The 14,267-nt window shown below is 44.9% G+C and overlaps 1 protein-coding gene across 2 annotated transcripts in view; it reads left to right on the top strand.

Moving 5' to 3' along the window:
- Slc16a14 (solute carrier family 16 member 14) overlaps positions 1–14,267 on the top strand; it is a 28,250-nt gene that overhangs the window by 3,159 nt on the left and 10,824 nt on the right. For both annotated transcript variants that reach the window (XM_029470408.1, XM_021173497.2), the window contains exons 2-3: positions 2,383–2,660; positions 8,840–8,983. In XM_029470408.1, the coding sequence (XP_029326268.1) occupies positions 2,396–2,660; positions 8,840–8,983 (409 nt within the window). In that variant the 5' untranslated portion in view covers positions 2,383–2,395. The remainder of the gene's footprint in view (positions 1–2,382; positions 2,661–8,839; positions 8,984–14,267) is intronic.

The raw sequence follows: 14,267 nt of genomic DNA, 5'->3' as shown, positions 1-14,267 counted from the left end.
CTCCTCCTCCTCCTCCTCCTCCTCCTCCTCCTTCTTCTTCGTTTATTTGTTTGTTTTGTTTTTCGAGACTGGGTTTCTCTGTGTAGCCCTGGCTGTCCTGGAATTCACTCTGTAGACCAGGCTGGCCTCGAACCCAGAAATCCACCTGCCTCTGCCTCCCGAGTGCTGGGATTAAAGCACTTGCAGCCACCACCGCCCGGCTGCAATCCTCCTGTCTTAGCCTACCATTTTTTGTAATTACAGGCATGCTCCTCCAAACCTCTTCATATGCTCTTTAGGGAGAAATCAGAGGAACCCTTGAGGGTCTTAGGAAGTTATGACCCCACCCAAATGCTGCATGCAGTGCTATCTTCTGCATCCAAACTTGGCCTCTTGCATACAGTTGTCCATTGCATGCTAATACATTTATTTATGATCAAATAAACTGAAAATGCCCAGAGTAGTTAGATGGCAACCACATCTTTTAACCCATAAAATAAATAATTCAGTAAGAATATAAAGTTCTTAATATTGCCACAGAAAAGTACTTGAAATATTAAGTACTTTTCTGTGGATTCGAAAACTCTTATTTTGTGTATGTTCATGTCCCTGTGTGTAGGTGTGTGCACATTTGGTCATAGAGATCAAAAAAATCAATGTCCAGTGTTTCCCTTAATTGCTCTCTACCTTTTTTACTTGTTATGTTTTTAGGGTTTTTGATTATTATTAAAAACAAGATTTTTTAATCTTGTTAAAGATTAAACAAGCTGGCGCTGCAGGCAGTCGGGAGCCATATGATGTGGGTCTTGGGAACTGAACCTGGATCCTCTGGAAGAAAGGCCAGTGCTCCTAACCACTGAGCCATCTGTCCAGCCCCCGGCTTTCCTTCTTATATTTGACTTTTGTGGTGTTGGTGGTCAAACCCAGGGCTTCACTCACGCTAGGTCAGTGCACTTCCACTGAGCTACATCCCTTCTTCTGTTCTAAAATAAATACAAGTGGATTTCAGTTCCAAAGGTTGTAATCAAAGCAAGTGAAACATTTTTGTGTGAATCAACTGAAAATGCCACTCTCCAAAGCAGCCTCTCACCTCCCTCACCTCCCCCACTTCCCCCACTTCCCCACTCTCTTTTTCACTGTTTTTTTGTTTTGTTTTTCGAGACAGGGTTTCTCTGTGTAGCCCTGGCTGTTCTGGAACTCACTTTGTAGACCAGGCTGGCCTTGAACTCACAGAGATCCCCCTGTGTCTGCCTTCTGAGTGCTGAGATAAAGGCACATGCCACCACACCTGGAGTTCCATCTCACCATTTTAAACAGAAATGAAATCTCCACACAGACATGTAGGGTGACAGATGATGTGTAGTCACTCTGGTCCTTTGTCTCAACAACAACACTGGTACTGTTGACCTCAGGAGCTCATGGGCTATAACCTCAGATCACTCTGAGGTGAGTGCCCATTGCTCAGTCTCTTAAGAGCTTACTTCCCAAGTAACGTGGGAGTCAGCGCTATTTGTATGTGAAGTCAGGCTAAGAGGTCTCTGAAGTAACTGCTGGATCAATTTACAGTAAGGGTTGGGAACACGATAAGGAGCCAGGGAGATGGTTCATGCAGTAAAGTCTCTGTCCTGCAAGCCTGGGATCCGAGTTCAAGCCCTAGCCCATATAAAAAGCCAGGCATGCGACATGTGCCTGTCAGCCCAGCATTTAACTCGCTAGCTAGCTTTCTATTCCATGCGAGACTCTGTCTCAAAGCGGTAAGGCAAAGAACAGAGGAAGGCACTCAATAGCCTGCTGTGAATTCTGGATGCTCAAACAAGCACATACACATATATGTGCACCATATATGGAGGTAGAGTGACAGGTGGACCCCTAGGGATCACACTGGCCATCGAGTACAGCTGAATGTGTGGGTTCCAGGCCAGTGAGAGACCTTAAAAACCAAGATGGCCAGCTCCAGAGAAACAATACCTGAGGAACAACATCTGAGGTTGTCCTCTATATTAGTTTGCCATCTATCTTGGCTCTGCCTAGACCCTCCTCCCCCAGGCTCAGAGGTCAGATCTTTCTTATGAGACTGGTCTGTCTTAACCCACCAAATCCAGGATGTGTGTTCTCCTTCTCTTCATCTCTTTCTCCCTCCTTTCCTCTGTGTCTCTCCCTACCCTCACTTCTTTAAGTTTATAATACCCGTGAGGTGATCATGAAGACAGGCTTTAAAGTGATCTGTAAAGAGGCAAAGCATGTCCCAGATGCACCAGTATCATACACTAATCTGCTCTAACTTGAGCATCATTTGACCCTGAAGCGACTTTGGTCACAGTGGGAGGTAGAGCTGTCTAAAAAAAAGAGGAAGGTGTTGTTTGTTTCCATGTGTGATGAAATTATTTACTGCGTGTGTTTCAGAAAACCTTAGAAAATGTATACGAGTCATGAAGATATCGGGTATGACCTTGAAGATGACCGAAAGGCTAAGAATAAGAAGACACTGAAGCCCCACCCGGATATCGATGGCGGGTGGGCCTGGATGATGGTCCTCTCTTCCTTTTTTGTTCACATCCTCATCATGGGCTCACAGATGGCCCTAGGAGTCCTCAACGTAGAGTGGCTTGAAGAGTTCCACCAGAGCCGCGGCCTGACCGCCTGGGTCAGCTCCCTGAGCATGGGCATCACCTTGATCGTGGGTACGTACATTCGCTGACACCTGTTCTAAGACTGGGTGGTTATAAAATGATGACTCCCTGCTGTAAGACAGACATCACATTCCTAAAACATTAGGTATTGGGTATCAGTGGCATCACCACCATTTAAAATTGAAGTGTTCAGAACACAAAATTTACCATTTAGCCGTGTGTGTGTGTGTGTGTGTGTGTGTGTGTGTGTGTGTGTGGTGTGTGTGAGTGACACTTGTCTAGATCAGAGGACAACTTACAGAAGCTGATTCTCTCCTTTGACATCTCAGTCCTGGGGATGAAGCTCAAGTTACGTCACTGAGAGTCTTTACCTGCTGAGACATCTCATTGTCCCCAACACTGATCCTATAACTGATGATTCATCCCTTCTCCTCATCTAACATTGTTGTTGGGATTGGCCTTCTCTCAGTGTTTTCTTAGAGACTACCACATCTCTGTTGTTTTGAGACAAGGTTTCCTGTAGCCCAGGCTGGCCTTAAACTTAGTACATAGTCAAGATTGACCTGAACTTCCGATATCCCTGTTCACTTTCTACTCCTATGAATGTTTTTGTTTTTTTAAGATTTATTTATTTATTATGTATATGAGGTTTATTTATTGTTATATGTAAATACACTGTAGCTGTCTTCAGGGCATCAGATCCCATTATGGGTGGTTGTGAGCCACCATGTAGTTGCTGGGATTTGAACTCAGGACCTTCGGAAGAACAGTCAGTGCTCTTAACCGCTGAGCCAGCCCAGTTTTTTTTTTTTTGGGGGGGGGGTTGTTGTTGTTTGGTTTTGGGGTTTTTTTGGCAATGTTGTGAATCAGAACCAGGGCCTCACACATGCTAAGCAAGCAGTCTACCCCAGCACTGCATCTCCTGCCAATCAAGTCGAAGGATGAGTCAGGACTGCCTACTTTTTTGTTGCTGTAATAAAACACCAGGGTCAAGAGTATTCTATTCACATGCCAGAAGTCGGGAGAGCAGGCTGGAAGTGCACTAAGGCTGTACACCCTCAAAGCCCACCCCCAGTGATGGACTTCCTCCTGCCAGGCTCCACCTCCTAAGGGTCCTATAACTTCCCAAATAGCACCACCCACCACGGATGAAGTGTACAAATACAGGAGCCTAAGGAGGAAATGTCCCACTCAAACCATCACACGGTGGGATTAGGATTTCAAAGCCAGCATCAGCTGTGTAATGAGCACATGAGACCCAAGGGCACAAATATGTGTGTGAAAAGATTCTTGATAAATGTCTATGAAATGCTTGACTCCTTCAGTTCTTCATTGATCTTCTTAAAGACTGGGCTGGAAGGATAGCTCAGTGCTCTCCCAGAGGACCAGGGTTCAGTTCCCAGTACCTGCATGGCAACTTAGAGCCATTTGTTCCCAAACAGGAGTCATAGAGAAAGGACTAGATCTGGGTTGGATTTTCCTTTTGTGCTGTTCTGGAACTCACTATGCAGCTGGAGACTGGCTTTGAACTCCTAATCCTCCTGCCCATGTGGTGGTTGGAGTGTGATGCAAGGGTTCTTTATTTGCATGAGGGATGTGTGTGGTTTGGGGGGTTGGGGGAAGAGGAGGGGAAGGGAGAGAGAGTGAGAGAGAGAGAGAATGTGTTAGAGGGAGAGAGAGAGAGACAGAGAGAGGAGGGGAAGGGAGGGAGGGAGGGAGAGAGAGAGAGAGAGAGAGAGAGAGAGAGAGAGAGAGAGAGAGAGACTTACAAGTGTTAGGTCTTTTCATTTTGCCAGAATGGTAGTGAGGAGTTCCTGCCCATTGCCTTAAAAGTAATTAAACCCTAACTACAGAGGAGTTACAGTATTTATCATTTACAAAGTGTGAATGCCTGAAGCCTCAGTAAGTAACGGTCACTTAACTAGAAAACCCGGCAGATATTAATATATTACTTCAATGCTGCCAGCTGTTGTCCACTTCCTTAATGCTCCTGTCAGGACAGCAGCTTACTCCTTCTGTCTGGCTTGTGAAACCCTTCAGCTAGGGATATTCACACAACTGTGCTTTGCCTTTCCTTTTATTTTTCTCAAATGTCTTGGGATGTTTCATAAGCTTGCATATCAGAAAAGCTTGCCTCTGAACCCTTTCTATGATGGGGGAAGCAGTGTATTGTAGCTTGCCAGTTTTTCATATCTCAAAGGGCTGTCAGTAGCAAAGCCATGAGCCACACACATTCCAATTTGGGTCACTTGGTCCCCTAACTATGGCATGGTTGAGTGAGTATGAATATATAAGAATTAAAATGTAGGGCTAGAGACATGGCTCTGTGATAAGAGTACCAGCTGCTCTTATATAGGACTCGTATTTGGTTTTATTCTTTAATGTATGTAGAGAAATATCTTCAAACTTATGGTATCTCAATTTCATTTACTTCCAATAATTCTCTCAGATGACTATACCAGTGGTCTGACTTTATGTTATTTATATAGTACACATATTTAATATATAGCATGTGCTTATATACTTACATATAGTATTTAGTATATAGTAAGTCTGTTATAAGAAGTTAACTGAATTGGTATCATTAATATCAGAACTTATTAAATAAGTCTCTATATTCATGTTTCAAATTATGCACTTTCAGACAAGGGGCTGAAGAAATATCTCCATGGTTAAGAACATTTGCTGCTCTTGCAGGGTATCTGGGTTCAGTCCCCAGCCCTCATCTACGGTGGCTCACAACTGCCATAACTCCAAGCTCCAGGAGTATCTGACACTTCTGGTCTTCACAGGCACCTGCGCTCATGTGCACACACCCATTCACAGACACACAGAACTAAAAACAAACTAATGAAGCCGGATTGGTGTCAGTGGTTAGGAGCACCCCCGCTCTTACAGAGGACCTGGGTTCAATTCCCAGCACCCACAAGTAACTCATGATCTAAAACTCAAGTTCCAGGGCATCTGATGCCCTCTCCTGAACTCTGCAGGCAACAGGCATGCACACAGTGCACATACATACATGCAGGCAAAACACACACACCCATAAAATAATTGCACTTTGAAAACGAATAAAAATAAATGTTTCCAGCTGTCTCAGTGCACACCTGTAATCCAAGCACTTGGGAGGAAGAGGCAGGTGGATCTTTGTGAGTTCCAGGCCAGCCTGGTCGACATAGCAAGCTCCAGGCTAGCTGGGGCTACATAGTGAATAACTAAGTATGAAAAGCGAAATCTTTGAATACATACACACAGAGCAGACAAGGCTGGGCTGCAGCTGAATGGCAGAGCACTTGTCCAGGACCATGCACCGTCTTCCCTGTCAACTCCACTGACTTGGACTCAAACCCCTGTGGGAGTTTCTGAGGGAGTTTCCGGGTTGATTTCACGGAGGAGGTTAAGACCCACCATGACCGTGAGCGGCACCAATTCTGGGACTGCAGGAAGCTGGCTGAGCCCCAGTATTGTCTCTCCCTCCTTCCTGATGGCAGACACAATGTGACCAGGCACTGTAACGGGAGCATGTGACCTTGATAAACCAAGTCTTCTAGCCCAAGCCCAAACCACCCTTCCCTTAAATTGTTTTTATCAGGATTGGTCACAACAGGACAAAAGTAACTAATTCGCCAGGGCTGTGGGAGGCACCCGGTTCCTTCTCCGGCCCAGAAGAAAGAGACCTCACAGGGCTAAGCAGGGCAAGTCTTCAGAGCTCAGTTATTTTACTTGTGGATGTATCATGTGTATACTTCTGAGTATGTGTATGAGTGTGGGCCCCAGCCTGTGTGTAAAGGTCAGAGGACAGCTTTCGGGAGGTGGCTTTCTCCTTCTGTTGTAAACTCTAGGAATTGAACTCAGGTCACCAAGCTTGTATAGCAAGCTTTTTTTTTTTTTTTTTAACCCACTGAACTATCTCTCCAGCCCTTAAATTTGTTATTAAGTCAAAAGCCCCACCTAAGTGCAACATGCAATAACTATATAAAGCGATGACAACAGTCTTCATTCTCTACACCGTGTCAAAAATGCACAGCCTGAGCCCGGTGTGGTGGCGCACGCATTTAATCCCAGCACTCAAGAGGCAGAGGCAGGCGGATTTCTGAGTTCGAGGCCAGCCTGGTCTACAGAGTGAGTTCCAGGACAGCCAGGGCTACACAGAGGAACCCTGTCTCGAAAAAAAAAAAAAATGCACAGCCTGTGATCTGGGATGCAGTTCAGCTATAGTGTGCCTACCTAGCATGCATGGAGCCCTGGTGTCCAACCCCCAGCATCTAAATAAACCAAGCATGGTGGCACAAGCCTCTAGTCTCAGCATTTGGGAGGTGGAGGCAGGAGGATCAGAAGTTCAAGGTCAGCCAGGCAGTGGTGGTGAACGCCTTTAATTCCAGTACTTGGGAGGCAGCGGCAGGTGGATTTCTGAGTTCGAGGCCAGCCTCGTCTACAGAGTGAGTTCCAGGACAGCCAGGGCTACACAGAGAAACCCTGTCTCAAAAAACCAAAAAAAAAAAAAAAAGTACAAGGTCAGCCTTGGTTACATAGGCAAATTGAGGCCAGCCTATACTGCATGAAACAAACAAAAATGCAGCCTAGTGGTCTCAGAAGAGGCCTGGAAGAGAATGTGGGGCCTGAGTGTATTGAAGTCAGCAAGTCCTTGCATTGGGTGCTCTGTGATAGTCTGTAGGAGCCCTTGTGAGAATCCTTTTCCAATGTTTCCTTTAGAACCAGAGACAAAATCTCTGATGAGGGGGTCTGTGAGATGGTTCAGTGGGCGCTTGATACCAAGCATGACAACCTGAGTTCCATCCCCAAACCCATATGGTAGGAGAGAATTGACTCTCATAAGTGGTTATCCAGTCTCCACTCTGCAGCACATTCACCCACAGCGACATGCCCACAGGGGCATGCCCACAGTGCATAGGTAAATGCAATAAGTGAAACTTAACCTCATCTGCATATAGCAGCTCCAGGGCCTGGAAGAAAACTAGAGGCAAGGGTAGAAATTGCTATCAGCCTGAGAGGGTGTGAGCAAGCCACTGGGCTAGCCATCACATGGTCCCAGTCGGCTGGGGATAGAACTAGCCATCCTAGAACTCACTCAGTAAACCAGGTTAGCCTCAAACTCACAGAGAGCCTTTGTCTCCCCAGTGCTGGCTGATTTCACTTATTTTCAAGTGTTTGCTTATTCCACACATTTTCAAACTTTGTGTAAGGCTGAGAAAATGAGAAGACCCAAAAGGCTGGATCCTGTTAGCCCACTAGCCAAGGGCCTCTGTTGTGGTCAGAATGAACCTGACAGCTTGTTGCCAGTCTAGAACTGCGTGTTCTCTGATGAGATCATGTGCATGTGAAAGGTTTTTGTCCTTTAAGATTGTTGGAGACACAAAGGTCCTTGTGCCCTCGGATTCTAGGAAAGTAAGATGGTAATCACTCAGGGATGTCTCCTCAATAGAGGGAATAAAATATGTTTTCCTTCCAGAAAGCTGGGAGTGGATGTTAATAACCTGGTGAGCTTGTTGTTATCTGTAGATAATAAACCACCGAGAATGATTATCCCAGAGTCTCCCTCCCTACACCTTTATCTTTGGCTCCCAGTCAATAGCACCCATCCTTAGGGGAGCTATCACATGTACTCTATGGCCTGCTGACCTCTATGCTATCTCTGTTAGAGACCACACCAGATCCTGGGCCTTTTAGCTAGAGCACCCATCTTGGTGGTCACAAGTTTCTGTGTAGTTACCTTTAGCTTTATTGTACACCCAGAATTGGAATGATTGTCACCTGGAAACCGCTATCTAAATTCTGTTATGTAGAAACATGCCTACAATAAGCTGCCGGGCATCAGACTCCCTGAATTAGATCCAGGTTGATGAAGTCATTCTGAACAGAGTTTGCATACTCACCTCTAGCAGACTGCTGCCTGACTTGACACGTACAGGGACCCCTCCATAAGATGTTTTGGGTTTGACTACGTTATTAAATATTACATTATGTATTTTTATTGAGAGGTGTGTGTGGAGGCTAACAACCTGTAGGAGTTTGCTCTCTTTCTACCATGTGGGTTCTGATCTCAGGTTGGTAGCTTTGGCTACAAGCCACGTTCCTGCCGAGCCATCTCATAGCCCCGGTTTGGTCTCCTTTAAGCAGCCCTGGTGATGCTTTATTCTTTATCTTCTCGTGTGGGGACCAAAGACAACAAGGAGCCTCTAGTCAGTGCCTTTTCCACTGCTCTGTGGCAGGACCTTTCATCGGCTTGTTCATTAACACCTGCGGGTGCCGCCAGACAGCGATCATTGGAGGCCTGGTGAACTCCCTCGGCTGGGTGTTGAGCGCCTATGCAGCCAATGTGCAGTCTCTCTTTATTACCTTTGGAGTGGCAGCAGGTAAGCATGGTTTAAATTGTTTTATTTCAGTGCTTTATGCATTTAGATGATGAATTTAACTGTGGAGAAAAATAGAGCCATTAAGACATCTGGTGGATGGTCTAGAGAGACAGCTCAGAAATTAAGAGCATTTGTTCTTGCAGAGGACCCAGGTTTCATTTCCAGCACTCATGAGGCAGCTCATAGCCATGTGTAACTCCGGATCTAGGAACCCTCTTCTGACCTCTATGGATGCCATGTACGCATATATGGTTTATGGTTTACATGCATGCATTGAAGGCAAAGCAAAACATACAAATAAAATATACATTTTTTAAAGATTTATTTATTTATTTATTATATGTAAGTACACTGTAGCTGTCTTCAGACACTCCAGAAGAGGGAGTCAGATCTCATTACGGGTGGTTGTGAGCCACCATGTGGTTGCTGGGATTTGAACTTCAGACCTTCGGAAAAGCAGTCGGGTGCTCTTACCCACTGAGCCATCTCACCAGCACTGAAATATACATTTTTAAAGACATCACATATTTTAAAAGACATTCCATTTTTGTCTTGGAAGTAAGTGTGTGTGTGTGTGTGTGTGTGTGTGTGTGTGTGTGTGTGCCTGTGATTCTATAGTCCCATGCCTTATTCTTTGACACAGGTTCTCCCTGACTCTGGAGCTAGGCTGGCAGCCGGGAGGCCCCAGAGATCCTCTTGTCTGTGACCCTCACCTCCTCCCACCCTCACCCTCACACCAGGCACACAAAACCCCATCAAGCTTTTATTTGGATGTTGTTTCTGCACAGCAAGCATCCTTACCCATTGAGCTCAGACCCAAAAAACTCTTTCATGGATGGTCCTTTAAGAGTGGGAAACTCACTCGCTGGTACATGTAGTTGGCTTCCCCAATAGAACCAAATTCAAACTCGACTGCCAGCTCCTAAGTGCTAGGGTAGACCTTTTTCCTTTAAAGAATAGGAAAGGAGGATAATGACACAGACTTAAGAGAGTAAACAAAATTACTAAGAAATGAATGAGTTCTCTCATTAATAAGTATAGGACCGGACGTGACCCAAGGAATAGTCTTTACTCTTGAGCACCATTCACATGAATAAATTAGCACAAACCACAGGCGCATCCTGATTCTCAGAAGCCAATCTAAGCACACAGGCAGGAGACAGATTAAAACTGAACACCATGCAGAGGGGTTTGCACTCTGAAAAATTATTCCTGGCCATAATTTCCTTTACCCACAGGTTGTGGGTTCACATGGTGAGCAGCGGCTTCCTTGAACACCTGTGTGCCAGCCTAGCAGATCCCACCTAACTCTGTGGAAACAGAACTCTGATTCTCCTCAAAAATGAGTTGTTGAATCAGAGTTGAAAGCTATTTTGATCAGGAAAGCCAGATGTAGCAGCACACGTATCCACAGCATTTGCCATTAAGAGGCAGGGCATTACTGAAAGTTCGGAGTCACCTTGGGCAACGTAGACAATTTCAGGCCAGCCATGCCATATAGTAAGGCTCTTGAAAAAAAAAATCTCAGTGCTCACAAGACAGGCAGAAAGATCTCTATTAGTTCGAAGCCAGCATGGTCTACAGAATGGTTCCAGTCCAGACAGGGATAGATAGTAAAAACCTGCCTCAAAAAAAAAAAAATCATAAAATAAAATGTCCAGATGTATAAGTATAATCCTAGCCCTCAGGAGGTTGGGGCAGGGAGATCCATACCACAGGGCCATCCTTAGCTATGTACATAGTGAGTTCAAGACCTGCCTGGCCTCCACAAGACCCTCTCTCAAAGCAACGGAAGTTATTTTGGTTAGGATATGGAGGCACAGAGCATGTCTGTAATTGTAACACTTGGGATCTTTTTTTAAAAAAAGAACTATTTATTTTATGTATATGAGTGCACTGTAGCTGCCTTCAGACACACCAGTAAAAGGCACCAGATCCCATTACAGATGGTTGTGAGTCACCATGTGGTTGCCGGGAATTGAACTCAGAATCTCTGAAAGTCAGTGCTCTTAACTGCTGAGCCATCTCTCCAGCCCAACACTTGGGATCTTGAGGCAAGATGATACACAGGCTAAAACTAGCTCAGACTATGTATCAAGACCTTGTCTTTGTTGGGTGATGGTGTTGCGTACCTTTAATACCAGCAGTTGGAAGGCAGAGGCAGGTGGAATCTTTGTGAGTTCTAGGTCAGCTTGGTCTACAGAGCAAGTTTCCAGGATAGCCGGCACTACACAGAGAAACCCTGAATCGAAAAACTAAAATTTTTTTCTGATGTCCTCTAACAGTGTGTTACTGTAATAATTATTATATTAATAATAATAATAATAAGTGTGTGTGTGTGTGTGTGTGTGTGTGTGACTGCACATACACATATTATGGCATGCACATGGAGATCAGAAGACAGTGGTTCTCAATTTGTGGGTTGCAATCCCTTTGGGGTACAATGACCCTTTCACAGGGCTTATATATCAGATATCCTGCATAACAGATATTTACATTATGATTCATAACAGTAGCAACATTACAGTTATAAAGTAGCAATGAAAATAATTTGATGATTAGGGGTCACATGAGGACTTGTATTAAAGGGTTGCAGCATTAGGAAGGTTGAGAACCACAGTTTTAGGACATGGGTTTGTCCTTCCACCAGGGGATCTGAGATCCACTCAGGCTGTCCAAGCCTGTACTTGCCATAGGTAAGTACCTTTATCTGTGAGCCATCTGCCAGCATCTGACACCAGGTTTCAGTGTTCATTCCTCTTGTCTTAAGGGATATACTTGAGTTTATAATTCATATTTATGCTAACCATATGCTACCATGTTTGCATTGTCAACTAACATTTACCAAGCTCATTAGTATGTACCACCATTCTAAGTGATTTATGCAAATTACTTCAGTCTTTTCAATGTGTTCCTCTGGTACGCTTATTTGCCCTTAGCTAAGTTAGGGTTTTATTGCTGTAAAGAGACACTATGACCAAGACAACTCTTCTAAAAGTTAACATTTAGTTGAGACTGGCTTACAGTTCCTGAGGTTCCGTCCATTATCATCACATCAGGAAGCATGGCAGCCTGCAGGTAGACATGGTGTTGAGAACTCTACATCTCGATCTGAAGGCAGCAGAAGAAGACCGTCTTCTGTAGGCAGCCAGGAGGCTCTCGATCACACTGGCCAGACTTGAGCACATATATGACTCATATATGAGTCCCGCCTCCACAGTGACACACATCCTCTAACAAGGCTCCATCTCCTCCAATAAGGCCACACCTCCTAACAGTGCCACCTCCCATGGGCCAAACATTCAAATCACCACAGTCTCCAGTTTGCACAGAAGGAAACTGAGGTGTAAGGAGGTTCAGTGGTGAGTTTAATGTGCCTAATGTCACACAAATATTGTGGTCACAAAAAGAGGACAACAAATGCAGCTCACTGCGAAGTGTGCTGGCCCAGCATGAACGAAGCACTTAATCATCCAGGCCTGGTGGCACACGCTGCAATCCCAGCGCTCAGGAATGGAGGCAGGAGGATCAAAAGTTCAAGGTCCCTCTCTGCTACACAAGTCAATTCAAGGCCAGCCTGAGGCTACATGAAAATCCATGTCATAACAGAAATAAGGAAACAAGTAGACACAAATCTTCATTAACATTTTATTTTTTTCATGACAGGGTTTCTCTTAGCCTTGGCTGTCCTGGAAACTTGCTCTGTAGACCAAGCTGATCTAGAACTCACAAAGATTCCGCTTGCCTCTGCCTTCCAAGTGCTGGTATTAAAGGTATGCAACACCATCACCCAACAGAGACAAGGTCTTGATACATAGTCTGAGCTAGTTTTAGCCTGTGTATCATTTTGCCTCAAGATCCCAAGTGTTGGGCTGGAGAGATGGCTCAGCAGTTAAGAGTAGTGACGAGAGCTGGGCAGGCGGATTTCTGAGTCTGAGGCCAGCCTGGTCTACAGAGTGAGTTCCAGGTTCCAGGACAGCCAGGGCTATACAGAAAATCCCTGTCTCGAAAAACCAAAAAGAGTACTGACGCTCTTCCAGAGGTCCTGAGTTCAATTCCCAGCAACCACATGCCTCTCCAATGCTGGTGCTATGTGTGTGCTACCACCAGCACCTGGCTAGGACAGAATTTTAAGACTATCTTTAACTAAAATTCCAGACCTGGGCTGCAAGAGACCCTGTGTAAAGTAAGTAAACTTAATTTGTTCCATCATCAAAACCCAGAGTATGAGAGTTCTACAGAGCAAGTCACCCAATGTAACACACAAGTCACAGAGGCGCTGAGGTTGAGGGACTAAAAACTAGGCATCAACAAACAGCAATGTGTGGACCTTTCTTGGATTGTGGTTTAAACGACAAGTTTGGGGGGTTATTTTGTTTTTAAAAGATCAGTCATTCATAAGACATTTGGAAATTGGAGCACCTTCTGGATATTTAGTGGTGTCAAGGGATTATTTTTTTTCCAATGAGATAATGATATGAGAATTACGCTATTTAAACAATTTTTACATTTGGAAATTTATACTAAAATATGCACACATGAGATAAAATATTTGCTTCCAAATAATATGTGGTATTTACAAAATTGGCCGTGAGCTGAGATTTGTTGAAGTTAAGTGAAGGCATAAAGAGTCATTAAAATCGTTCTGTTTTTAAAAGCTTCCCTCTGATTTGATTTAAACTGTTTGTTAGAAGCTGGAAAGATGGCTCAGCAGTCCAGAGTGCTGCTCTTCCAAAGGGCTGGAGTTCCCGTCCCACCTCCCACACTGGGCAGCTTTCAACCTCCAGTAACACCCGCAGAGGGACCCATTGCCCTCTTCTGGCCTCCGAGGGCACCTGCACACAGACATGAATTTTAAGATTATATCCCCTATTCCTGCAGTCTTCCTAGATTTGGAGTTTTGTCTGTCTTTGAGGCAGGGTCTTATGTAGCACAGGCTAGCTAGGATCTCATGTAGCACAGGCTAGCCAGGCTCACATGTACTCACATTCTGATTTGTGTCAAGAATGCCCTGATACTCTTGCCTTAGCTCTGAGCTCTGGGATTAATGTATCACAACGCATGGTTTATGCTGCTCTGGGGATTGATCTCAAGGCCCCACGCATGCGGGGCGAGCACTGCTTGTGCATGTGATGTGTGTTACTCAGACAGGAGAACATCCTCATGCTACATTTCTTGGGTGTATCCCCGTGGTTGTGGTTCTCCTACTCGGGGCTTTTTTGTTTTTAGACTATCTATAGACACCGGGCATGGTGGCACACACCTTTAATCCCAGCACTTGGGA

The sequence above is a fragment of the Mus caroli genome, chromosome 1 (assembly GCF_900094665.2).
Source record: "Mus caroli chromosome 1, CAROLI_EIJ_v1.1, whole genome shotgun sequence".
In the NCBI taxonomy this organism is placed as follows: domain Eukaryota; kingdom Metazoa; phylum Chordata; class Mammalia; order Rodentia; family Muridae; genus Mus; species Mus caroli.
Note: the sequence above shows the minus strand (reverse complement) of the source record. Positions and strands in the feature narration are given on the sequence as shown.